The sequence below is a fragment of the Lissotriton helveticus genome, chromosome 2_2 (assembly GCF_964261635.1).
Source record: "Lissotriton helveticus chromosome 2_2, aLisHel1.1, whole genome shotgun sequence".
Classification (NCBI taxonomy): domain Eukaryota; kingdom Metazoa; phylum Chordata; class Amphibia; order Caudata; family Salamandridae; genus Lissotriton; species Lissotriton helveticus.
In genome coordinates, this window is record NC_136060.1 from 322,012,723 (window position 1) to 322,039,806 (window position 27,084).

Consider the following 27,084-nt stretch of genomic DNA (forward strand, 5'->3'; position numbering starts at 1 on the left):
ATTATTGTCTCTAGAGTTCCTAAAAATAGAAGCTCTGTTCTCTAAGAATAGTTCTACTTTAAGCAGAAGATAAGTGCCAAAAGGTAAATATTTTGAATTTGGGAAAAAAGTTTTCGTTTTTAGGGAAGAAGGAAAATATTGTCAGTAGCTTTAAGTTTAAAACTGAAGGCCTAATTCAGAGTTCAGGGAACGCTGTGTGCACGTTTGCTTATAGTCACTCTCTCTGTTCTGGTGAAAACATAATTTCAGACAGATTTTCAAAAAAACAGTTTACTGCCTCAGGTGAAAGTTCGACCAAGTTGGAAAATGTCGCTACCATGCAGTCGTGCGCATGTTCGCTTTCAGTGATGTTTTGATCAGCATTGCTTACAGAAGACCGTACCTGGTTGATGCTGCTTTCATCCTGTACTTCACTACCCTTCAATCGTAGTGGTGAAGTCTCCACGAATGCCGTCATCAGGATAGGTAGCTGCTGGGGACAGCACAATGCATGAGCCTTTACTGGACCCAACAAAGTATCTGCATCCAATGGTACTTCTGATTGTAGTGTAAGACATGTGTCCAACACGCATTCCTCGCCGCATAGCATGCATCTCAATACAGGTAAGACACAATTCTGCCATATGGGTCTGAACGAAAGAAACCAGGTCATATTCAGATCTCTTAGCCGGGCTAATCCAAGGACTTTAGTTATGCGGTCCCGATAGCGTATAGCTAGGATCGTTTCATCCATTGTTGCTGGAGTCTTGTCTGTGACACGGCTTGATATAACGAAGCAGGAGTAGCAAAAATAAGATGCCTGCTACGAGTCCCAAAAGGAGTGGACGAAATCGGGAAATATTCCCAGGACTGCTTTGAATGGAGTCAACAGTCCCGAAAAAACGGACTTAAATACACTCGCGATACCATTTGTATCAGAAATATTTAAGATTTCGCTTAGCATTTCTGCAAAGTGTAGGGGGCAATTTGTTGATAACAATGCATGTATCTCTCCCGTTGTCCTTGCAACTTGGAGATCATACGTTTCTTTTGATGACGTCAAGTGAACTGGCGTCTGTAGGAGCACAGTCTTAATTCTGCTTAAAGTATCAATTCGAATAGAAGAGATTTTTAAACTGGGCCAAATTTTTCCCTCCCTGTCTGGAGTGTCATTCGGAAACAATACTCGCTCACAGCAAGTGACCATGGAGCTCACGCTTACTAGATAAGGTTTTCCTGGCAGTAAGCCACAACATCTGTGATCTACAATTAGAATGTAACTCCCGTTAGAAAGTCTTCTAAAGAATGGTCCTATTTTTGTTGCAGGTGTGCCGAGCTGGTGACATGAAAGGTTATTTGAAGTCCCCTCACAGGCCCCATGTAAACTTATACCCTGACACAGAAGTATACCACTTAGTGATTTTTCACATTTGTTACCACTAAGAAATACACTCTGTCCTTTTTCACTATAACATGTGTGTGTATAAGGTAGGTTCCATGTTGACTTAATGTATCCTTTACCCAACCTTTCATACTGGCCTGCCTGTATATATTTCTGATTCAGAAAAGGGGGTGGTGATGAACAGAGTGTCTGAATTAAGCAGACCACTCTTACCCAGTCCAAAGATCAGGGCTTGATCCATCACCATTATTTACCTCACTGCCCCATCCCAGCTCAGAACCTGGCTATATGCAAATTAGTCTGTCCCTGGCCCAGTGCATCATGGGAACAGGGCGGACCAAACTACCAAGCCAATTCTTCACCAGAAAGGAGAAAAGCTTCCGGGGACCGGTTTCTGCCATTTCAGGCGTCGTCGGCCCGGCTTGCTTGAATCCTGATGGAGCAGTGAGCAAGGGACTCATGTCTGAGTATACCCTTCCACGCTTATGGTGGACAAAATGATTCAGAAAAGGGGGTGGTGATGAACAGAGTGTCTGAATTAAGCAGACCACTCTTACCCAGTCCAAAGATCAGGGCTTGATCCATCACCGTTATTTAGCTCACTGCCCCATCCCAGCTCAGAACCTGGATATATGCAAATTAGTCTTTCCCTGGCCCAGTGCATCATGGGAACAGGGCAGACCAAACTACCAAGCCAATTCTTCACCAGAAAGGAGACAAGCTTCCGGGGACCGGTTTCTGCCATTTCAGGCGTCATCGGCCCGGCTTGCTTGAATCCTGATGGAGCAGTGAGCAAGGGACTCATGTCTAAGTATACCCTTCCACGCTTATGGTGGACAAAATGATTCAGAAAAGGGGGTGGTGATGAACAGAGTGTCTGAATTAAGCAGACCACTCTTACCCAGTCCAAAGATCAGGGCTTGATCCATCACCGTTATTTAGCTCACTGCCCCATCCCAGCTCAGAACCTGGCTATATGCAAATTAGTCTGTCCCTGGCCCAGTGCATCATGAGAACAGGGCAGACCAAACTACCAAGCCAATTCTTCACCAGAAAGGAGACAAGCTTCCGGGGACCGGTTTCTGCCATGTCAGGCGTCGTCGGCCCGGCTTGCTTGAATCCTGATGGATCAGTGAGCAAGGGACTCATGTCTGAGTATACCCTTCCACGCTTATGGTGGACAAAATGATTCAGAAAAGGGGGTGGTGATGAACAGAGTGTCTGAATTAAGCAGACCACTCTTACCCAGTCCAAAGATCAGGGCTTGATCCATCACTGTTATTTAGCTCACTGCCCCATCCCAGCTCAGAACCTGGCTATATGCAAATTAGTCTGTCCCTGGCCCAGTGCATCATGGGAACAGGGCTGACCAAACTACCAAGCCAATTCTTCACCAGAAAGGAGACAAGCTTCCGTGGACCGGTTTCTGCCATTTCAGGCGTCGTCGGCCCGGCTTGCTTGAATCCTGATGGAGCAGTGAGCAAGGGACTCATGTCTGAGTATACCCTTCCACGCTTATGGTGGACAAAATGATTCAGAAAAGGGGGTGGTGATGAACAGAGTGTCTGAATTAAGCAGACCACTCTTACCCAGTCCAAAGATCAGGGCTTGATCCATCACCGTTATTTAGCTTCAAGCAAGCCGGGCCGACGACGCCTGAAATGGCAGAAACCGGTCCCCGGAAGCTTGTTTCCTTCCCAGTATAAGAATTGGCTTGGTAGTTTGGTTTGCCCTGTTCCCATCATGCACTGGGACAGGAACAGACTAATTTGCATATAGCCAAGTTCTGAGCTGGGATGGTGCAGTGAGCTAAAAAACGGTGATGGATCAAGCCCTGATCTTTGGACTGGGTAAGAGTGATCTGCTTAATTTAGGCACTCTGTTCATCACCACCCCCTTTTCTGTATATATTTCTGGCAGTATCGAAATTGGAAAGTCGTTATCGGAATAGTTAGGATTCCATGTATTATCCATTCAATGAAAGGTCGTTCTGACATTGTAAATGGTAATCTCTCAAGTTTTTCAATGCTCAGAATTGTATACTCTGCACCCTTTTGTGCCAAGCTGATTTGTGTATCAGTAAGGTTAAAGATACCGAATAATGACGTTGTGTTGATTAAACGTCAAGGCACGTAGCCTGAACGCAGATTTTGTAACGTCCAGCCAAGCTGTACAATAGAACGCAATTGGGACTGACCGTGTTGTAACATCAGTAAGTCTTGCTCTATTATATCGATTGCAGATGATACAATACTGTCAGTGAATATATTCTGGAAGACAGAGTCATTAACCCATTTTCCACAACAGAAACTGATTTTTCCAAATTAACACGGTCAATTTCCCGTATTTTCTCTGCTGTTTGAATTTGAGTTACTTTCCAAGCTTCGTTGTAAGCTGCATATATAGAGGCCGCTATGAAACGTTTTTGACGCTGTTTGCGTGGTCCCATAATGAAATCACGCAAGTCAGCACCTTCTTTAAGTAAAGTTAAGTGTTGCTTAATTTCTGCCAGTGTGGATGTTCGTAGCCATTCGAGGCAGAGTTTCCCTACACTGTATGTAGTTACAATCCCTGGATGTTGTCTCTGGGAGTATCTAGGGTCTGGCCTGGTTATTGTGAACCCCTGTTTTTTGTTCAGGAATCTATCTTGACAGTTATTCGTGTCTGTGGGCCAGATCAACCATTTTTTCCAATCAGTATGTGTTCTGTTTTGGTTTAAAATATGGGATACGTCTATCTCATCATCTGTAGTGTTATTACTGTCAGGTGTTGGTTTTGGAATAGACGGTTTGTTTAAGTCTTTAATTTTGGCTAGGCCAAAACAGGTTGTCTGTTGAATTGTGTCATTCAAGAATATAATTTGTTCTGGGATCATGCAGGCTCTAAACAATGATTCTATACCTTTGACCTGCCAATCTCTTGTACCCCAGATTGTTTTCGTTTCAATGTTATTGTTCCAGAAATCAAAACCGAATGTATTCATTTTGTCAAAAAATGTCTCTGAATAGATTAATTTTGTATTTGTAAGCATGGTTTTCATTCCTGTCTTATTTAACAGTTTGAAATAAAACGTTTCTGCATTACTTGTGTTAAACCCTGAGAAATATGGAAATTTTTCATAAAATGTTTTCGAACTGCCTTTTGGTGGAGTTGCACAATGTTCCCATTGGTTATAATTAAAAACATTTCTAGGTTGAGCAGATTTATGCAGATAATGGTTACCATAGTGGTTGTAACAGTACATCTGGTCATAATTAGATGAACACTGTAAATAATCATGTTCTGTAAATTTAGCTGACATCACTAGATCTGACATCATATCATTTATACTTTCAAAGTCCCAATCATCAGCGAATGTGCTTGATTTTACAAAGTCACTTAATGAAATCTTGAATTGATGAGGATACTTCAAGAGCTCGACCGGGCCATAGATTTCGGAATCAGTTTTGTCCCATGCTACCCCACCGGGTATAGGATTGGCTGTGAGGTTTACTGAAGAAAGTTCTCTTTTCTCGATGTGTGAAGACTTGTGTGGTTTCAGGACCAAGTTGATTTTCTGACTTGCTGTGTCCATTGTAACATATTTTCCCTCAATGAAATGTCCCAAGTATAGTACCAGGATGAGCCAAAGTATGAGGACAAATACACCTTGTGCCACCCAAAATTCAATCCATGGAGAAATCAGATAGGTTTCTTGTAGTTGATGAAAGAGTTCTTTTGCTTTGTCTTTAAAAGTCTTTGATGTTGTCGGCTGTTCCTCAGGCTCGCTCAGATCCTCAGAAAAGTCATCGAAGTTGATGAAATATCCTGATGCAGTTCTGTCAATTGTTTCAATTGCTTCTGGATTTCTTTTTGTTTTTGGAATTTTCTTTGTTGCATTAGCATAGTCAGTGGTTACATCATTGTAGACTGGTGTTTCTTGATGTAAGATTTGGATTTGGGTTTCAAGAGGTTTAAGTTCCATGGCTTTGTTGCATAGTCCTTGTTGATTCACTGTAGGTTTATCAAATGTGATTAGTCTCTCAGTTTGAACCTCTGTGTTTGTAGCAAACTTTGGTGTTCTGCTATTTCTTGGGAGTCCACTCGGCCTACTACTTATTATCGGCCACATGATTGTGGTTTAACCAGGTCGATGAATACAACTCGGTTCTCCTTTTTACCAGCAAGGGGCGGTAGTACAACTGATCTTGTTCCGTTGATACCTAAGACAGGTACTGCCTTTCTGTAAGAAGGCCCAAATTCCTTCTTCACCGTTATTTTCTCTCTGACCAGATCCCCGATTTTTGGAATCCAGACAGGCCTTGCTGGGACAGGTGGTTTCTCTTCAGTGGTTGTTGGCTGTTGTTTAAATTTTATGTTGCTCAGGTCTTTTCTTGTTTCATTTAAGTCCTGTAAAATAGCCAAACGATCTTTGATATCAAAGCATTTCTCTTTAACCACTGAAGTTTGACTATCGAGATCCTGGATTAACATTCTAGTCCCAAACAATAATTCGTACGGACTGAAACCTCTCAGAGAAGTTCTTGGCAGATTATTAAGACTACGTTGGACACTTATTAAATGTTTGACCCACCCAGCTCCCGAACCTAATACCTTTGCCTTTATAGATTGCTCTATGCCTTGGTTTTTTCTTTACACCATCCCGTTTCCCTCAGGAAGGATGTGATAAGAGTCGCGCAATGCAATGCCCATGCTGGCCATGCCCCCCCCCATAAGCTCGAGAGCTAAAAGCAGGGCAATGGTCAGAATGTAGCATGCCAATTGCGTATATGCCATTATAGACTCGCAAATCTTTTTATAACAGTTCAGACGTCAGCCGAGAGCTGGGGTCTACATTTTGAGTGATGATAGTCTCTATATGTTAATTTGACGCATTAATCATACTGGGTTTTATATATTTATTGTTTAATCCCATCTTGAGCGAAACGCCATGGCAAAACACCGTCTCGGTCGCCACTGCGATCTCTGTTGCAGTTTGGACAGTTTTTTGCAAATATGTGATGTTGCAGGCTCTTCCCTGGCCACCAGTATGTGGATTGAAGTTCTTTCAGAGAATCCTTTAGCTTAAGGTGTCTAAGACCCTCACCCATATGTGCGTCTGCTATTAACAATATTCTCCTGTTCGTGTTTGGAATTACTCTATCCCCCACTACAGGGATTTGAGCAAAAGGAACGGAGTTTGCATCGATTATGTATGTATAATTGAGTGGATAGGTGATGGGTAGTGCTGAGCAGTCGCCTTTTGATGACGTTTTCACCGCCAGCATTGTTTCCCCGTCAATGTATTTTCCTGAACGTTTTTTTGTAGCTACGGAAGCCGACTTAGTTGCTTTCGCTGTGGCTGTCTCAGCCAATAAATTCCCTGGAACGTGAACGCCATCACGTTCATGGCTCAATGAATGTATCACGTGAGTCTTTGGTAGTTCTTTCTGCAAAAGAACTACTTGTTCCCAAAGCGATTTTTGCTTTATTGTGGCACCTGTGTCATCTTTGTAATCGTTTTGAACCCAGTTCTGCAAATCTTTATTGTATGATTTGACGCAGTAATGTTATGTTGTTATGTTATGTTACACACTTTTGTATTGCGCACAGCTGCCCCAGCTATTAGTGTCGGGAATTCACGATCGGCATTATCTAGCGCCATTTTTAACGCTATTATTTCAGTTTGTTGTTCTGAATTATTTTCCACTGGATGTGTTTTAGTTACCAGAGGTCTCAATTTATCTCCGCGCCACACGTATTTAACAATTTCGCATGTGGCGTTATAGGCTTGTTTTCCCCAAACCGAGGGTTGTGCATGTCCGTCTGTATATATTACACAGGCGTACTGTCGTATGGGCAGAATGTCGATTGGCAGAGGGTATTCTCTTTCATATTCTAGATTTTTTAATTTTTTTCATTTCCGGGTCAAAATAGTATTTCACTCTGTCTGTAGCAAGAGAATTTTCCCATTGTATCCATTTTGGATTTAATGCCATAGTAGGTAAATTACATGGGCTTGTTAATGCCTCAAAGGCTGATTCTGCTGTCCTGACTGTAATCCGTCTGCCGTCAGCTTGGTGTCTTTCTCTTGTTACAGCTGTTTGAACCGCATGAACAATGTTTTCCTTAATGCTGAATGTTTTTTCAGCTTCTGTGTACAAATGTGATTTGTAAGCTATTGGTACCGTTTCTCCCTCATTAGAGGTCAGGTATGTGAATCCGCATCTTCCTGGGATGACTCGGATTACAAGGTTGCGTGTGTTATCGCGTGTTTGCAATTTTGTTTTAGTTAACATGTCTGTTTGCAATGATCTCAAAATTTCTGTGTGTTTTTGAGTCCAATTGATTGTTTTAAAATCTGGTCTTATTAGGTCATAGAGAGGTTTAACTCTCTCTGCATAATTTAGAATGTACGTTCTACCGAAATTCAGGAAACCTAGAATTGATTGTAAGTTTTTCAGCGTTCTTGGTGCTTGGATTACGGCACATTTCTCTAGGAAATTGTCTGCCAGGCTTTTGCCTTCACTTGAGAATTCATATCCTAAAAACAGGACAGTCAGATGGGCAATTCTTGACTTCTTGAAGTTGAATTTGTAACCCTCTGCTGCGAACCCAAGTATTATGGTGTTCACTCTTTTCAAGTGAGTATCCAAGTCATCATCTGTTAGATAGATGTCATCGACATAAGATAATGCCTCATCATCATATATTTGTAGTAACTCTGTTACTCTCGCTGAGAATAATCCTGGGCTGTTCTTGAAACCCTGTGGTAAACGACAGAATTTTCTGCGATCCATTTATTGAGAAAGCGGTCAAATATCTGCTTTCAGGTGCTATATTTTGACAAAAGAATCCATTAGAGATGTCTAATGTTGTTTTGTATTTTTTGCGCACTATGCTATTCATTAGTGCTGCACTGTGTGAGTTTTGTACTGCAAAAGTTTTGCAACATGAGTTAAGGTGTCTGTAGTCCAAAACTAGACGATATGAATCATCTGGTTTGGAGACAGGAAACAAAGGATTGTTCATTTGTGAGGTGCATGTTTCAATAACCCCCTGGTATTCAAGTTGCTCTAATATCTCCCTGACCTGTTTTTTAGCTTCTTGATTAATTGGGTACTGCCTCTGTGCAGTTGGTTGTGATTTTAACTGGATTTTGTGAGGAAAAGAGTCCTCATCCCATCCCACATGGTTTTTATATAATGCAGGAGCTTGGGCTACTGCCCACTTTCTTGCAAGTGTATATTTTTTATGAATTGGAATGTGATTTGAGAAGGCAGGTATAATCATGTCTTCGCCATGAGGGCACTCCCTGACAAACTCCGGTGGCCAGTCTTTTTCAGCTAAAAGGATGTCATAGCCTTTCGAAAGGTTATCCCAAAAGAGACCCCTTACTTTCCTAGTCTTATCTCCCTCTATATGTAATGTTATTTCGTATATTTTATGAGGTTTGCTAACTCTGGTGTCTGCAGTTTCCACTTGAATGTATTCATTCGTGTCCAATGTCTCCAGATGATTCATCAGGATCTTGCGAGCTATGCTCACTTCTGCTGCGCTGTCTAGCATTGTCTGAGCCCAGGCTCCGTTTTTCAGCAGTGTCCTCAGGATCCTCGGCATGTTTGATTACTTTAATACTGGCTACCTTCTTCTTTGGAAATTGTAACTTTTTACTTTGATGAGCAGGTTCCTTGTCTTTGGACGTGAAGTGCTCTTCCCTTTGTTCTGACCGTCCTCTTCTTTCCGATTTCTGCGAGGAAGTCTGAAAAGATCGAGAGGGACGTGTATCAATATCTTGATATCTATCAGGTTTCTTCAAATTATCCCTATTTCTAAGGTTGTATTTTTTCTCAGAGGGCCCCCTCTGGGGAGACTTGTGTCCTTGGTCCGGAGATCTCTCTCTCCGCCGAGGAGACCTTCCTCTGGACTGGAATCTTTTTTCTTTGGGAGTGGATTGTTTATTTCCATCCCAGCTCTTTTTTGGAGCGGTTAGATTATTTTTAATAAATACCTTTTCAGGATTTTCAGTTAGTTGGGGTTTCACTGGTTTCCCACTCAAACTATCTCTTCCTAGTTCTTCATAGGATTTTTCTATGATTCTGGCAAGTTCAAATGGTTGTTCTGCTATATCTGTTTCTTTCAACTTCTGGCGGATCGCCACAGATGCTGCTTCTCCTTTTATGTTGGATAACAATAAAGCTGAGACCTGCTTGAAGTCTTTCAGTAATTTCATACCCAGAGTTAAAGCAGGTTCTGGACCATATTCATTTTGAATCTGTTTTAGCACATCTGGTATTACCGCCATGGACGGAACACCATGTGTTTTTGTGCAAATGGAAGCAAAGACTGTGCCCCAAGTGTCACAGTCCTCCACATGTGGTGCAATCCCCATTGGAAGGCAGATTGTCAGAATTCTGTGTTTCTCAGTAGGGGTAGTATCCGGAAATACCGCCTCTATTTGAGGGATTTTTTGTGCTAACCGTTTAATGGGTACTTTGCCTAGACAGGACTGTATGTTCTGTGGTGTGATTTTATTTGTGTTCCCCTGATGAGGGGTCTGCTGTGGAATTTTAATAGCTGGTTGGACTGTTGAAGTCCGCATTACATATTGGACTAATTGTCTGTGTATTTTAATCAGTTGTTTTAGCTGTGCTAAAAGTTCTGGTATTGAAATTTTTTCAATGTCTGGATGTGGTGTGTAGCTGGCTAGAACCGGCCACGTTGCTCCTGGTCTACCTAGTGGACCGAGCCTGGTGATGTGATCATTATGTTTTAGGGCGCCTTTAAACCAGAGCAGGTGCTCTTGGTATTTTAATGGGATTTCCACCTCCTCGAAAGGAGTGTACTCATCCAGTGGTTCCTCTATTTTGTAATAGTGGAACTCTTTTGTGACAGCGTTTGCTGCTGGAAAGTTTATCCATGAATAGAATACCTCTGTCTGCCGATATTCGTGTGCCTCAATTACGAATATGACTGTACCACCTCTTGGTGTTAGTCCATTTTCTATAAGTTTAAGTGTTATAGTTTTTCTTATGCTGACCGGGATGAGTATTGCATCCGGGTCTTGCTGTAGGAGACTTGTGTCATCCGCTAGGAGATGAGCTGCTAATCTAGCTGTCTCTCTATCTCCTTCACCGTCTGACATTTTACTGACAGGAAGGTTTTTGTTGCAGATCAAGTTTTCAAGGAAACAAAGATTAGGCGCACAATATTTTGGAACACTGTATCCTTCAACGTTGAATAAACCAAAAACCATACATAGGAGTCTCCTCCTACTACGTTTGGCGGATTTTTAACCTTTGACCCACTCCAGACGTCTTTGGAGTATTTATGGGAGAAAGGGTCTGTGTGAAAAAGCACGACTGAGTTACTCTAATGCCTTGCGTTAATTTTATCGCCTTACCAAACGTTGGGCGCCATGTAGTGTAGTTCCTATATTCCCAATAGGCTCTGCGCATTGGAATAATATCTTCAGTAGTGTAGACGTAGGACTGAGGTTAACTAGGTCTTTTACTGACGATATTAGACTTAAGTTTTGTGTGCCAGCTAGCTCAGAGTTCACTAGAAACTTTCTCGAATAGGCGAGGAGGAGTTTAACCTCCCTGGATAGACAAGAAGGGATTTAGTTTCTGACAACCATAGAACATGACAACTTTGCTCTCCCTGATCAAGAGTATATCTCTAGAGTCGTGTGAAAACAAAAGACAGCTATTTTACTCAGTCAATACGTGCATACTTAGTTTCACCAGATTGCAGAGAAAAGGAGAGACGGGCGTTTTCAATAAAAGGTGTTATTTTTTGATCAGACTCTTTTCTCATACAAGAGAAATGAATTGCTACAATTGTAATACTGATGGTTAAGTAAAATGCATACAGTAAAAGCAGGATTATAAAATAATACTGTAAAAGCATTGATATGGTTTCTTAGCCATATGTTACTTTAAAATGGATAAAAGATATACATACATATATACATTGACTAATCGTACTCAACTGGTGCTTCTAACTACGCCTACCCCGGTGTACCTGACCTAAGCCTAATACATGGGAGGGAGTAAGTAAATAGCAGTTTAAGTTACGTTTATTTTGCCAAGAGTCTGACTCAAGAATTCTCTGTAAGGGGTTAGTCAGTTCAGTACCTGGGATTTAGAAGGCAGGAGGGCTGCCTCTTTCTCAGGACTCGGTATCCCAGTTACCCGCGAGGGCAAGCTGGAAACGCTGGAGGCTGGATTCCTTGGCAAGAGGAAAGGCAGCGTTTTTCCTCAGCGCGTAAAAAGGGGAGGGGCAGCGTCCGTGGGCTCTCGCATCAGCTGGGCTCTCCGGCAAGTAGTCGCTGCTCCAAGCTCATCACCACCGTGTGTTTACTTAGGGCAGTGTCGGTATATTTATACCTGAGAGGTGACGGGTTTGACGTAAGGATGGACATAAGATGTCAATTAAGAACTGGTCGTTCTTACATTCTTTACAGGAGTTCTCGAACGAAATCAAAACAATAGCAGCGGGGATTTCCCAGGTTTGCTGGAGGCTTGGTTTGTTTAGAGAACTCGGTGTGCTTTCTAGGGGGCTGGAGGAATAGTGCTTGCCTAATGTGACAGCATGCACTATGACTAATTTATGAAACTGGTTTCTGTGCCGTTGTATGGATATTAGTGATTTATAACCGGACAAGGGTCAGAAATTGGAGTATCGATACAGGTCCCTATATAAACACACTACATTATCAAGATTCATGCATTTGTTTAAGATCAGGAGGCTGAGAGCTAAGTCTTTGTTCAAAAAGCAATTAAGCCAGAACACAAGAGGGCGCAGAGCCAGGAAATCACTTAAATAGGGCACCCCCAATTCCTCATGGGCCACCAGGTTCGACAGACTGCTCCGGCGCCCTACATGCGCTTCAGAAAAGTATTCTCCACTACCTGCAGTGCATCAGTGGCGGTATGCCCCCAAATTTCACTACCGTAGTAGGCTGTAGCTATGATTGTTGCCTGATAAACTTTCAGCATAGCTGCAATTGGACGCTTACCTATTTTAGCAGCAAAGTTACAGATAGCAGCATTTACAACCGCCAGGTCCCCCTTTTTCCTCTAAAGTAGTGGCCCCCATTTTAATTGATCGTCCATTAAAACCCCCAAATATGAGAAAACAGTTGTCCGGGGAACTATTTTGGGACCTACTTTAAATTGAAAACTTTTTTTGGGCCGTATCCTCATTCATAATACACACTTTCTAACATAATATTGTACTATACTAATTCCTTTATGTCATCCTTTTGACTCTCCATGGAACAAAAATAGAGATGACTTTGCTGCAAGACATAGATTGGGAGAGGGAATGAGCAAGAGCAAGTTGAATAGGATACAAAAAGACAAAATCCAGTTGAAAATGAATTGTGTATATCATAATCTAGACTTCTTATGAACTCATTTCAGGAGTAGACACATCAATTCTTTAGTTGCAACTCAATGCATCATTAAACCTAAAGCATTTGTGTTAGACCTGGCACCATTGGCGTGGTTTTCCCTTCCATTTTTGCTGTTGCCTCATGTATTTTTGCTGGTGTTATATGCTTTTGGCACTGTGCCACTGCTATTCAGTTCCACAGTGCAAGTGCTCCTTATTGTAAATTGATGTATTAATCAGTGGTTGCATGATTGGCTATTTAGTTTACTTGTCAGACCCTAGTCTAGTGCACTGAGTGTGCCCAGGGCGTGTAAATCCAAATGCTGCTAGTGGGCCTGCAGCACTGGTTGTGCCACCCACAGAAGCAGCCTTGTAAAATGTGTCTAAAGTCTGTCATTGCAGAGCCTGCGTGCAGTCTGGTACTGTCATGCTGACTGGGCAAGTGCACCCACTTCCCGTTCCCAAAACCTTCCCTTTTCTTCATATCAGTCACCCCTATGGTAGGCCCCAGGGCAGGGTGCATTGTAAGGATAAGACAAGTCTGGTGTGTGTGGCATCACCTAATAGTGAATTACAGCCATTTTCGTTTTTCACTATTGCAAGGCTATCTGTTCTCCATAGGCCAGAATGGGCTGTTACAGTTATTACACTTTATAATCTTAACTGTCTCAGAGAACATGGTAGAAATTCGAGTTTAGTATGCCTGAGCTCAGAATACTAAAATACATCTTTTAGTAAGGTTTATTTTAATATTCTCTGTTTGCAAATACCACTTTTAGGAAGTAGGTATTTGCTTGTCTAACCATTCAAACCTGCCTCTGCTAGGTAGTGTATTCCTATGTCTGGTTTTGTGAGTCAGAGGGCTGGGGAATTCCAGGAGACAGGCTGAGTCACCCAGTGGTGTATAGAGAGATCTGCATCTAGATGGGAGGGAGGAGTTGCACCTGAACATTGAATGGGGCTGTGCCTGCCTTCCACAATGCTGGCTCCACCCCATGGGGAGCAGCTGATGTCTCTGCCCTGCACACTGAAAGAAGAGAAGGAGTCCTGTAAACAAAGTGCTCCAGGACTGTACTTGCCCTCCACAATGCTGGCTCCACCTCCTGTGGGGCGTCTGAAATGCATTCCCTGCACTGTGAAAGGAAAGGAGAAGTCTGGTAAACAGAGTGCTTCAGAACTGGTTTGGACTGGGCAAAGGTCCCTCTCCCCTCAGAGCACAAGGATTTTGGGGTATAAATATTGGGACCCTGATCTTATGAAATTAGATCACTTTGGACTACAAGAAGAAACATTTACTGAGGAGAGGAACCTGAAGAAACTAAGGAGAGACTATTCCCAAGCTGAAGTGCTGCTTGGGGGATTGGCCTGCAGTGATTGCCTTACTGCCAAAGGAAGGAGAAAGAAACTTTGTGCACTTTGCTTTCAACGTGTGAAGGATCCCCCAGGGCTTGGAAAAGAGCTTGCCTCCTGCTGAAGTCTCAGGGACAACAGACTTCACCCCCCAGCTCCCCAGAGTTCTTGTGGAAGTGCCTGCTTCTGTTTTGGAACTTCTGAGAAACTGGGTGTCACAAGGAGCTGGAAGCGTGACTCAACGAGAAGAAGCGTGTCGCCGTCACTGGGCCTTCCGAATCAACTCCGAAGGAGGGTGTCGCCGCTGGAACTGTCGCACTGCACCACATCGGAGAGAAGCGTGCGGCAACGAAGAGGAAGCGTGTCGTCGCTGCTGTCGCAACTCCGAAGGAGGGTGTCGCCGCTGTAGTTGTCGCACTGCACGGCGTCAGGAGAAGAATCTCGCAACGAGGACGGAGAGTGTCGCCGTCGCTGTGCCTGCCGTCGCAACTCCGAAGGAGGGTGTCGCCACTGGAACTGTCGCATTGCACCGCATCGACCAAGAACACCTCACATCCCCGAGAAGCGTGCCACCGTCGGAGCAGCTGCCGTCGCATCTTGGATGTCGCCGCTGTAGTTGTCACATTGAGATGAAGCTTCACGCATCGTGGGAGAAGAGCGTCGCCGCTGGAGCTGTTGCCGTCGCATCATAAGGGTGTCGCCGCTGCAGTCCACGCATCGAACCGAGGATTTCTACATCACCGAGAAGCGTGCCACATCTGGCAGATCTTCACGTCTTTATTTCTTTGTATCTAAACTTTGCCGCATTTCCCATCGCTGCGACATTGTTTGTCGTGGAAGCGCAACGCAACTAAAGGTACATTGACGCAGAGTGTCGCATCTAAGAACTGAACTGAACTAAGCTTAAATCTTCCATCTTAAAGTAATCATACTGTGTATTTTTGTCGTTTATTGTCTTGTGGTAACTCTATATAAAGTCTACTTATGTTTGATATAAAACCTGTGTGGAGTCCATTTGTAGTGTTGTCACTGGGTTACTGTATGTGGTCACAACTGCTTAACTTACAACGCCTCTGAAATAAGCCTTGACTGCTCGCGCCACGCAACCTAGAGGGTAATCAGGTATTATTCTAGGGGTGTAATCCCCCTTATCCTGACTAGAGGAGAGGGTCCCCATGTGTCACAAGTACCTACCTGTGCCAACTAGAGACCCCCAAATCTAACAATTTGAAAAATAATGTTCTTACAATATTTGCCCATTTTACATTACAACAATGATATGTCACCTATGCCCAACAGTGTTCTCCAGAGCAGGTGAATATTTACACTTGAAAATGGGATGAGAGAGAAGGCAAGAGAGGTTACAACGGTTGATGTGTTCTGTCACTCAAGTTAATCCTTTGTTCTATGCATTCTTCACTGGATTACTGCACTGGGTATTCAGCTTACTGTACTAAATTAAACACAAGTAATTTACTAACATTTAACTTAACACCACCTTATTTAAACCTATGCTTCAGATTTCAGGTACTGATCCAAATTTGAATAAATCTAATTTAACTACATTGAGTTACTACTTGAAGGAATTCTACATTAAGAAAACTACTTGGAATCTATGCCTTAATGTAAACTAATTCTCTTAGTGAATTACATTCTTATTTGAGATCACCTTGAAATGAGCATTGAATCAGAACTGGATTTTCTTAAGATGGGGTTCTATTCCTTGTGCAAAACCCTTCAGGTACTCTTGTAACCTTATATTTCTCTTTACAGTTCATAGCAACAATTGGAATCCTTACCATGTCATATAAGTGTCTTTTTTTCTAAAATTGAATAGTTCAGGACCCTGTGTTAGGAATTGTTCAGACTTGGCAAGATCTTAAGAAAACTCTGCTTTGCTATGATGTGCTAAACTGCTATGTACTTGCCCCCACACAGTGAATAAACTGACTTAGCACTTATTTAATGTTTCTATTCTTTTTTCTTTTCTTTCAGAGTATCCAAAATGGAACAGATTGCTTGCAGGAGGAGGATATTACATCATTCACCTGTAAACAGGACAGTGTAGCAGGTAAGTTCAGGACTGCTCACGGGCGGCTTCATGCTTTAGGAACGATCATTGCCAATCAAGGTGTGGTGAGTAGCTTAAAAAGCCCCTGGTTTCCAAAATGATATCCCAAGTTTGGTGTTTTTGTGCAACATTGAGAAGGAATATTCTGGCATAAGGGTTGGTCTCTAATAGCGATTCTGGTGGCCTGTTCTAAATTGTGTTTTTCGAAGCACTAGGTGTAATTCTTTAATACATTTTAAGCTTACATTAAACAGCTCCTGGTGAATAGTCTTATCCTTTATTTCATTTAAGGCAACCTTTTCCTCTACATATGCTGTGTCTAAGGATTTTGTGCTAAGCAACTTCTCCATGCCTCTATGTTTATTGTTTAATTAGGGGGTGCATAGGGGGCACATACTTCTGCTTCTTTTCGGCAAAGGTTTCGTTTATTGTGCATACTCTTTGAGGGATTGTGACATGTGCCCATCCCATTGCAGGGCAATAAACCAAAATGGGGCCTCACTTGTGAACAGGTCACACATGCAGCCGACATCTAGCATCTAATTCCTGCAGCAAAGACCTTCAGTCATGCGCAGTGGTGGTTGGCCGTAATGCCTGGCCTTTGGGGAGTCCTATACAGAACCTCCTGAAAGCACCCAAACCGTTCTGTGCAAGACTTTTGGCTGTGCACAGCAGGGGTCTGCTTCCAGTCCCTGCACCCAACCTCATGGGTGAGGCCAATTCCACCGGTTGGGGAAACCCCTGCTACATATGGCCTTTGGCTGAGCACAGTGGGGGATGGTCACCAGGCCTGTTTTATGACAGGGCCCTGTATTTCACCCAAAGCATGTGCCAAATGCCCCATGGGTGCAGCCATTACCAGTGTGCAGTAGAGGGTTCACCCTACACTCAGCCCATTGCATGTAGCCAACCCACACAGCATGCAGCCTATGGCCTGTAAAATAGCAGCTGGCCACAGGCTCTGGTCTATCACCAGACCCTTGTTCCAGGCTACTGTCTCTCTTGGGCTGTCTAAACTTAATTACGCTAATGGCCTCTACCCTGGATCATCTTTATTAACTATGAAAAAACTACAACAAATTCAGAACTCTGTTGCTAGACTACCCCTACTTTTAAAGCCAAAAGCCCACATCTCCCCTGCCATGATCGCTCTACATTGGTTATCGGTTGCCAGAAGATCCACCTTCAACCTGCAGTGTATCACCCACAAAGCAATACATGGAACAAGACCACTTTTTCTCAGGAATAAAATGACCAAATACATACAACAAAGGAACCTCTGTTCAAGATTGGCACCTCACCTCAATACCCCAGCATACAAGAAAAAAAAAACATTGGTGGTACATCTTTCTCTGTTTAAGCAACTATGGAATTCATTGCCCGCAAACAGAAAAGTGACAGATAACTATCTTATCTCAGAAGACATCTCAAGAGCTGGCTCTTTGCTACATGACCACCATACTCACAAACTAATGAAGAGCATATGCCTGTACATGTAAATAAATATGCATAATTTAATTATGTTTATGCATTTAGATATGCACATTTCTTTGTACTCAATGTATAATACTTATGATTTAAAATATATATTTTAAGGTCTTTTTAACAAATGTTATTTTACTCTTGGTATAAAAAAACAAAATATATATATGTATCTAAATATATACTTATACACTAATTTATGCTTAAAATGCATATGGGTGACTGCATAGTTTTCATTTAAGTTATTTGATTCAGAGGAGGGCTATGTTCTCCTAAATTATTTATTTGCAATATAAAAAAGTAACTCGATGCCCTAGGTTTAATTACCATTTTTTATGGTCTGTTTTTAATTCAATTTTAGAATGCCTTTTAATTTATGTGTTTTATTTACTTTTTAACCATGTGTATTTTGCACTGATTATCTTTTGTGATATATTTTGCTAATATTGAATAAAGGTTATTTGATCTGAATTCTGCACTGTGAAAAACAAGCCGTGAAATCAATGGCAAGCATTCAATAAGAAGCCTTACTTATTTAAACTTTGTTTCTTGATTCAGAAAAAAATGGCTGAACAAAATTGCACCAAATTTGACAAGGAATTAAAACTGCACCCAGAAAAATGTTTTTTTGTGATTTGTTATAAATCAGTTCATCCATTTTTGATAAATTAGCATTGAAAGAGGGAGTCTGGTTGGGTTTGAAGGGGATACAAAGTTAGGTATACTCCAGCTGCTGGTGACCAATATGCTCTGTTTGGCCAGTTTAAAGGGGAATAGACAATCTTAACTGGCTGGCAACAACACTAGCAATATGTTATGGCTGCCATTACAGGAATCAGGGACATGCGTCATGAAAATGAATGAAACATATGTAATGTAATGTATGTAATGTATGTATACTTGTAAAGCGCACTGTTACCTCGTTACGTGGTGTCCTGGCGCTGTATACCGCTGGGGAACCCGTCCTGGCTTTCCCTGTGAGAGGGCACCCCAAGGTGAAGCCAGGCATCCCCGGCGTTGCTGGGGCCGTTGTGGAGATTAAGCAAGCTATTGCCCAGAGTTGCAGAGTGGGACCCATGGTTAGCGTAGGCACCTAAGCGAGAATTATCGAGTCCGCGGACATTGACCCAAGACCCTGCCGCGTCGGGAATTGAACCCTGGTCCCGGGCCGACCTCTGCTTCAGGGTCTGCCACTTCTAACCGGTGAGCCACACTTCTCCACATATATAGGGGGATGAGGGATCTCATCCTGACCTATAAGGGCATGTGGAAAAGGGGATTTTTAAAAGGGGCACCATGTATTGACTGGCCATAATATGGGCAACATGAAGTGGCAGTATAAAGGGAGGAGAGTGACCCTATTACCCACAAGGGATCTGGGTGGATCAACAGTTAAACAAAAATTGTTCCCCGTGTTTAATACCTACAACGCTCAGATTATCAGATGAGCCATCTCTCTCACAATCTATATTGCTTAATATTCATAAGATCCTCACATTCATACTAATGGACTTTGTTTCTGCTGCCCGCCCAGTCGAATGTAGAACCACAAAGGCACTGTGTAATAACAAGATTTAACCTGACGATGTTAATTGCGTTTACACTCTTCTTTATTAAAATAATTTTTTTTTCATGAAAGCAATCAATGTGGAGTTCATCTATCTTGCACAATCCCACGTTGATATATCACAATAACCACAAGTTACAATATACCTTTCAGTATCACATCAAAACATTTTTAAAAACACATTCATGTAAATACGTCTGATACAAAACCCAAAAAGGGATTTTCGTATGTTGACGCGTTTCGGTGGATGTTTCTTGTTATGCACCACCTTCCTCAGGACAATTAAAAACACAGTACTCTGTAGAAGAAGTTAAAATGCATAATCACTAATCCATTGTAATACATATCACTTCAATGTTACATCAGTTCCTACTTTCTCACGCGTTATTCACGTTGTCAAGTTCAAATCCCCCTGATGCGAGAGCCCACGGACGCCGCCCCTCCCTGTTGACGCACTGAGAAAGACGCTGTCTTTTTCTCCAGCCGAGAAAATCCAGCTCGGGTGTTTCCAGCCGCCCTTGCGGGTTGCTGGGATATCGAGTCCTGAGAGAGAGATACTAGACCTCCTGCTTTCTATTACCCAGGTACGGAGCTGACTAAACCCTTAAAGAGAATTCTTGATTCAGATTCCTTGGCAAAACCCAACTTAACTTAAACTGCAACTTACTTACTCCTTCCCACGTATTAGGCTTAGGTCAGGTACACCGGGGTAGGCGTAGATTATAAGCACCAGTTGAGTATGTTAGTCAATGTTTTTATGTATGTATATATATTATCCATTTTAAAGTATCATATGGCTAGGAAACCATATCAATGCTTTTACAGTATTATTTCATAATACTACTTTTACTGTACGCACTTTACTTTATAATAAGTATTGCAATTATGGCAATTCATTTCTCTTGCATGAGAAAGAAGACTGTTCAATAAATAACACCTTTTATTGAAAACGCCCGTCTCTCTATTTCTCTGCACTCTGGTGAAACTAAGTATGCACGATTGACTGAGTAAAATAGCTGTCTATTGTTTTCACGCAACTCTAGAGATACACTCCTATTCTGAGGGAGCAAAGTTGTCATGTTATATGGTTGTCAGAAGCTAATCCCTTCTTGTCTATCCAGGGAAGTTAAACTCCTCCTTGTTTATTCGAGAAAGTTTCTAGTGACCTCTGAGCTAGCTGGCAAAACTAATTATGTCTAATATAGTCAGTAGAGACCTAGTCGACCTCATTCCTACGTCTACACTGCTGTTTATATTATTCCAATGCGCAGAGCCTATTGGGAATATAGGAACTACACTACATGGCGCCCAACGTTTGGTAAGGCAATAATCTAACGCAAGACATTAGAGTAACTCAGTCGTGCTTTTTCACACAGAACCCTTTTTCCTGTAAAAACTCCAAAAGACATCTGGAGTGGGTAAAAGGTTAATATCCGCTGGAACTTAGTAGGAAGAGATTCCTATGTATAATTTTTGGTTTAGTCAACGTTGCAGGATACAGTGTTCCAAAATATTGTGCACCTAATCTTTGTTTCCTTGGAAACCTGCTCTGCAAACTTTTATTAAAACAATGTCAACTAACGTTGAAAGCAATGAAACCGGTGAAGCTGCAGTAGATGCAAATCAACCGGGTTTCGATGTTACAGGGTTTAATGAAAACGAACCGGGTGCAATTATCATCCCGGCAAATATAAGAAGAACTATAACTATTAAACTTATAGAAAACGGACTGACATCACGAGGTGGTACAGTCATATTTGTGGTAGAGGCCCATGAATATCGGCAGACAGAGGTATTCTATTCATGGATACACTTTCCAGCAGCAAACGCTGTAACACACAAATTCCACTAATACAAAATAGAGGAACCTCCGGATGAATACACTCCTTCCGAGGAGGTTGAAATCCCACTAAATTACCAAGAGCACCTGCTCTGGATTAAAGGCTCCCTAAAACATAAAAATCACATCACCAGGCTCGGTCCACTAGGTAGACCAGGAGCAAGGTGGCCGGTTCTAGCCAGCTACACACCACATCCAGACATTGATAAAATGTAAGTACCGGAACTTTTAGCGTAGCTAAAACTATTAATTAAAATACATAGACAATTGGTCCAATATGTAAAGCGGACTTCAACAGTCCAACCAGCAAATAACATTCCACAGCTGACCCCTCATCAGGGGAACACAAACAAAATTACACCACACAACATACAATCATGTAAAACACCCGCAAAACGGGAACAAGTTCCATTCTGGTTAGCACAAAAAATCACTCAAATAGAGGCAGTATTTCCTGATACTACACCTACTGAGAAACACAGAATTCTGACTATCTGTCTTCCAATGGGGAGCGCACCACATGTGGAGGACTGTGACACTTGGGGCACAGTCTTTGCTTCCATTTACACAAAAACACATGGTATTCCGTCTATGGCGGTAATACCAGATGTGCTAAGACAGATTCAAAATGAATACGGTCCAGAACCTGCTTTAACTCTGGGTATGAAATTACTGAAAGACTTCAAGCATGTCTCGGCTATATTATTAGCCAACAAAAAGGGAGAAGCAGCATCTGTGGCGATCCGCCAGAAACTGAAAGAAACAGATATAGCAGAACAACCTTTTGAACTTGCCAGAATCATAAAAATATCCTATGAAGAACAAGGTAGAGATAGTTTGGGTGGGAAACCAGTAAAACGCCAACTAACTGAAAATCCTGAAAAAACATTTATTAAAAATAATCTAAATACTCCAAAAAAGAGTTGGGATGGAAATAAACAATCCACTCCCAAAGAACAACAATTCCAGTCCAGAGGAAGGTCTCCTCAATGAAGAGATAGATCTCCAGAACGAGGTGGCAAGTCTTCCCAGAGGGACCCTCTGAGAAAAGATAGGGAAAAATTAAGAAAACCTGATAGATATCAAGATATTGATACACGTCCCTCTCGATCTTTTCAGACTTCCTCACAGAAATCGGAAAGAAGAGGACGGTCAGAACACAAGGAAGAGCATGTCAAGTCCAAAGACAAGGAACCTGCTCATCAAAGTAAAAAATTACAATATCCAAAGAAGAAGGTAGCCAGTATTAAAATAATTAAACATTCCGAGGATACTGAGGACACAACTGAAAAACGGAGAGTGGGCCCAGACAATGCTAGACAGCGCAGCAGAAGTGACAATAGCTCACAAGATCTTGATGAATCTTCTGGAGACAGTGGACACGAATGAATACATTCAGGTGGAAACTGCAGATACCAGAGTTAACAAACCTCATAAAATATACGAAATAACACTGCGTATAGAGGGAGATAAGACTAGGAAAGTAAGGGGTCTCTTTTGGGATAACCTTTCAAAAGGCTATGACATCCTGTTAGCTGAGAAAGACTGGCCATCAGAGTTTGTCAGGAAGTGCCCTCATGGCGAAGAAATGATTATGCCTGCCTTCTCAAATCATATTCCAATTCATAAAAAATATACACTTGCAAGAAAATGGGCAGTGGCCCAAGCTCCTGCATTATACAAAAATCATGTAGGATGGGATGAGGATTCTCCTCCTCACAAAATCCAGCTAAAAAGTCAACCCACTGCACAAAGGCAGTACCCAGTTAAACAGGAAGCTAAAAAACAAGTCAGGGAGATCTTAGATCAACTTGAATACCAGGGGGTGATTGAAACATGCACCTCACAAATGAACAATCCTTTGTTTCCTGTCTCCAAGCCAGACGATTCATATCGTCTAGTTTTGGACTACAGACACTTAAACTCCTGTTGCAAAACTTTTACAGTACAAAACTCACACAGTGCAGCACTGATGAATAACATCGTGCGCAAAAAATATAAAATGACATTAGACATCTCTAATTGATTCTTTTGTCAAAACATTGCACCTGAAAGCAGGTATTTGACCGCTTTCTCAATAATGGGGTCGCAAAAACACTTCTGTCGACTCCCACAGGGATTCAAGAATAGCCCAGGATTGAATAATCAGCAAGAGTAACAGAGTTACTACAAATATATGATGATGAGGCATTATCTTATGTCGACGACATCTATCTCACAGATGATGACCTGGAGACTCACTTGAAAAGAGTGAACACCATAATACTTGGTTTCGCAGCTGAGGGTTACAAATTCAACTTTAAAAAGTCACGAATTGCCCATCTAACTGTCCTGTTTTTAGGATATGAATTATCAAGTGAAGGCAAAAGCCTAGCAGACAACTTCTTAGACAAGTGTGCTGTGCTCCAAGCACCAAAAACGCTGAAGAACTTACAATCAATACTAGGTCTCCTGAATTTCGGAAGAACATACATTCTAAATTATGCGGAGAGGGTTAAACCTCTCTATGAATTAATAAAACCTGATTTTAAACCAATAAATTGGACTCAGAAACACACAGAAATTTTAAGATCATTGCAAACAGACATGTTAGCTAAAACTAAATTGCAAACACGCGAAAACGTACGCAACCTTGTAATCCGAGTCATCCCAGGAAGATGCGGATTCACGTACCTAACCTCTAATGAGGGAGAAACGGTACCAATAGCTTACAAATCACACTTGTACACACAAGCTGATATTAAATTCAGTTCTACTGAAAAAATTCTAACTGCGGTTCAGACTGCTGTAGCAAAAGAAAGAGCCCTAGCACAAGGTAAACGAATAACAATCGTAACACCAGTTCCTGCCCCAGAAGCAGTAACAAAAGCAAGCATTCCAAATGCTAAAGCACTACATCCGAGATGGATACAATGGGTTATTTCTCTTGCTGCAACAGACGTAGTATACGAATTTGATCCTAATTTAAAAACACAAGAATTTCTCCAATATGAATATGAATGTCCTCTGCTGACCGAAATCCTGCCTCTAAAATATTACGGCTGTATAATATATACAGACGGATCAGCACAACCCGCGGTTGGGGGTAAACCAGCTTACAGTGCTGTGTGCGAGATTGTTAAAGGTCGTTGGCACAAAGGAAAATTTAGACCACTGGGCACTAAAACCAAATCTCTAGGAGATTGTACAGCTCAGCGAGCTGAACTACTAGTATTTAAGATGGCGCTTGATGGCGCTTGAAAATACCGATCGCGAATTCCCCACACTAATAGTGTGCGATTCATATTACTGCGTTCAGTCTTATAATGAATACTTGCAGAACTGGGTTCAAAATTGCTTCAAAGATGCAAAAGGTGGCACAATCAAGCATAAAACGCTTTGGGAACAAGTAGTTCTTTTACAGAAAGAACTACAAAAGACTCACGTGATACATACACTGAGTCATCAACGTGATGGCGTTCACGTTGCGGGGAATTCATTGGCTGATGAAGCCGCGAAGGAAGCTGTGCAAACGGCTACCGTAGCTGCTATCACCTGGTCAAAAACAAAAATAGACAGCGATATAATGCAAGCTGTCAGTGCTTCAGTAAAAGATGATAGAAAAACACTCCTGAAAGGCTTTCCAGTAAAATACTCATACATAACTGATGCGAATAATGTACCATTTGCTCGAATCCCTGGAGAGGGGGATAGGGCAATTCCAAACATGGAACACAGGTTAGGGCTAATTATAGCGGCACACGAAGGGCTGGCTTCTGCACATACTGGTGTTTCTGCCACAATATCGTTATTAAAACAGAGATATTGGTGGTCGCGCATAAGGAAACAAACTAGGAACTATGTTCCAGAATGTGAAATATGCCAAAGAATGAAAGTATCAACAGTGAAACGACCAGCAAAGACGCCCCTTCTAATCTCGGATAAACCATTAGCATGTGTTTACCTGGACCACTGTGGTCCCTTACAAAGGGATGGTAACTATAAATATATCATGGTCGCAGTGGATTCCTGCACGAGATTCATTTGGATGTGGCCCCAGCGCTCGGCTGACGCCAAAACTGTTATAAAAGATTTGCGAGTCTTTATCGGCACATACGCAATTGGCATGCTACATTCTGACCAGGGTCCTGCGTTTAGCTCTAGGGATTACAAGGAGGCCATGGCCAGCATGGGCATTGCATTGCGGTACTCTTGTCCATTCCATCCTGAGGGAAATGCGGTAGTGGAAAGAAAAAACCGGGACATAAAGCAATCTATAACGGCGAGGGTATTAGGTTTGGGTGATGGGTAGGTCCAACATTTAACAAGTGTCCAACGTAGTCTTAATAATCTGCCCAAAAATTCTCTAAAAGGTCTCAGTCCATACGAACTATTGTTCGGTACTAGAATGTACATTCAGGATCTTGATAGTCACACTTCAGTGGTAGAAGAAAAATGCTTTGACATCAAAGACCGTTTGGCTGTTTTACAGGACTTAAATGAAACAAGACGAAACCTGAGTTACATAAAATTAAAGCAACAGCCAACAGCCACTGAAGAAAAACCACCTGTCCCAGCAAGACCTGTCTGGATTCCAAAGATTGGGGATCTGGTCAGAGAGAAGATCGCGGTGAAGAAGGAATTTGGGCCTTCTTACAGAAAAGCAGTACCTGTCTTAGATGTCAGCGGAACAAGATCATTTGAGTGGAGAGGTGTGGCTCACTAGTTAGAGGCGGCAGACCTGTAAGCAGACAACGGCCCGGGACCAGGGTTCAATTCCCGATGCGGCAGGGTCTTGGACCAGGGTCAACTGACTCGATAATTCTCACCTCAGTGCCTACTCTAACCAGGGAACACACTTGGTAACTCCGGGCATTAAGCTTGCCTCATCTCTACAACGGCCCCCCACAGACGCCGGGGATGCCTGGTTTCACCCTGGAGATACCCAGAAAGGGACCATCTCACAGGGAAAACCAGGACGGGTTCCCCAGTGGTCTACAGCGCCAGGACACTCGGGTAGAGTAACAGTGCGCTTTACAAGTATCCCACATTTACATTTACTACCGCCCCTTGTTGGTAAAAAGGAGAACCGAGTTGTATCCATCGAACTGGTAAAACCACAATCATGTGGCCAATAATAAGTAGTAGGCCCAGTGGACTCCCAAGAAATAGCAGAATACCAAAATTTGCTACAAACCAAGAGGTTCAAATTGAGAGACTAATCACATTTGATAAACCTGCAGTGAATAAAAAAGGACTATGCAACAAAGCCATGGAACTGGTGCCTCTTGAAACCCAAATTGCAACAGTTCGTCAAGAAACACCAGTCTACAACAATGTAGCCTCAGACTATGCTAGTGAAACAAAGAAAAATCCAAAAGCAAATGAAAATACGGAAGCAATTCCAACAATTGACAGAACTGCATCTGGCTACTTCATCAATTTTGATGACTTTTCTGATGATCCAAGTGAACATGAAGAAACGCCAGCAACAAAAACTTTCAAAGACAAAGTAACTGAACTCTTTTATCAACTCAAAGAAACCTATCTGATTCCTCCATGGATTGAATTTTCGATTGTGTTAGGTGTACTTTTCCTTCTGCTTTGGCTCATCATGGTTCTTTGTTTGGGTAAATTAATTGAAGAAAAATACAGTACAATGGACACAGCAAGTTAGAACAACTTGGTCCTAAAGCCTCACAAGTCATCTCACATCGAAAAAAGAGAACTATCATCAGTGAACGTCACAGCCAATCCAATACCCGGTGGGGTAGCATGGGACAGAACTGAGTATGACATTTTTGGCCCGATTGAGCTCTTGAAATATCCACACCAGTTTAAGGTTTCATTAAGTGACTTTGTAAAACCAAGTACTTTCTCTGATGATTGGGACTTTGAAAATATTAACAATATGATGTCAGATTTAGTGATGTCAGCAAAATTTACAGAACATGATTACTTACAGGGTTCATCAAATTATGAAGAAATGTATTGCTATAATCATTTTGGTCATCACTATTTGCATAAATCTGCAC

The 27,084-nt window shown here is 42.1% G+C and overlaps 1 protein-coding gene and 1 long non-coding RNA gene across 2 annotated transcripts in view; one reads left to right on the plus strand and one right to left on the minus strand.

Annotated features, from left to right (window-relative positions):
- Window positions 1-27,084, plus strand: part of SLC2A9 (solute carrier family 2 member 9) — a 2,336,117-nt gene that overhangs the window by 122,282 nt on the left and 2,186,751 nt on the right. Inside the window, exon 3 of the mRNA XM_078678475.1 lies at window positions 16,106-16,181. Coding sequence (XP_078534601.1) covers window positions 16,106-16,181 — 76 coding nt within the window. The remainder of the gene's footprint in view (window positions 1-16,105; window positions 16,182-27,084) is intronic.
- The window catches only part of LOC144821436 (uncharacterized), a 310,881-nt gene that overhangs the window by 19,094 nt on the left and 264,703 nt on the right, over window positions 1-27,084 (minus strand). The gene's annotated exons all lie outside the window — the stretch shown is intronic.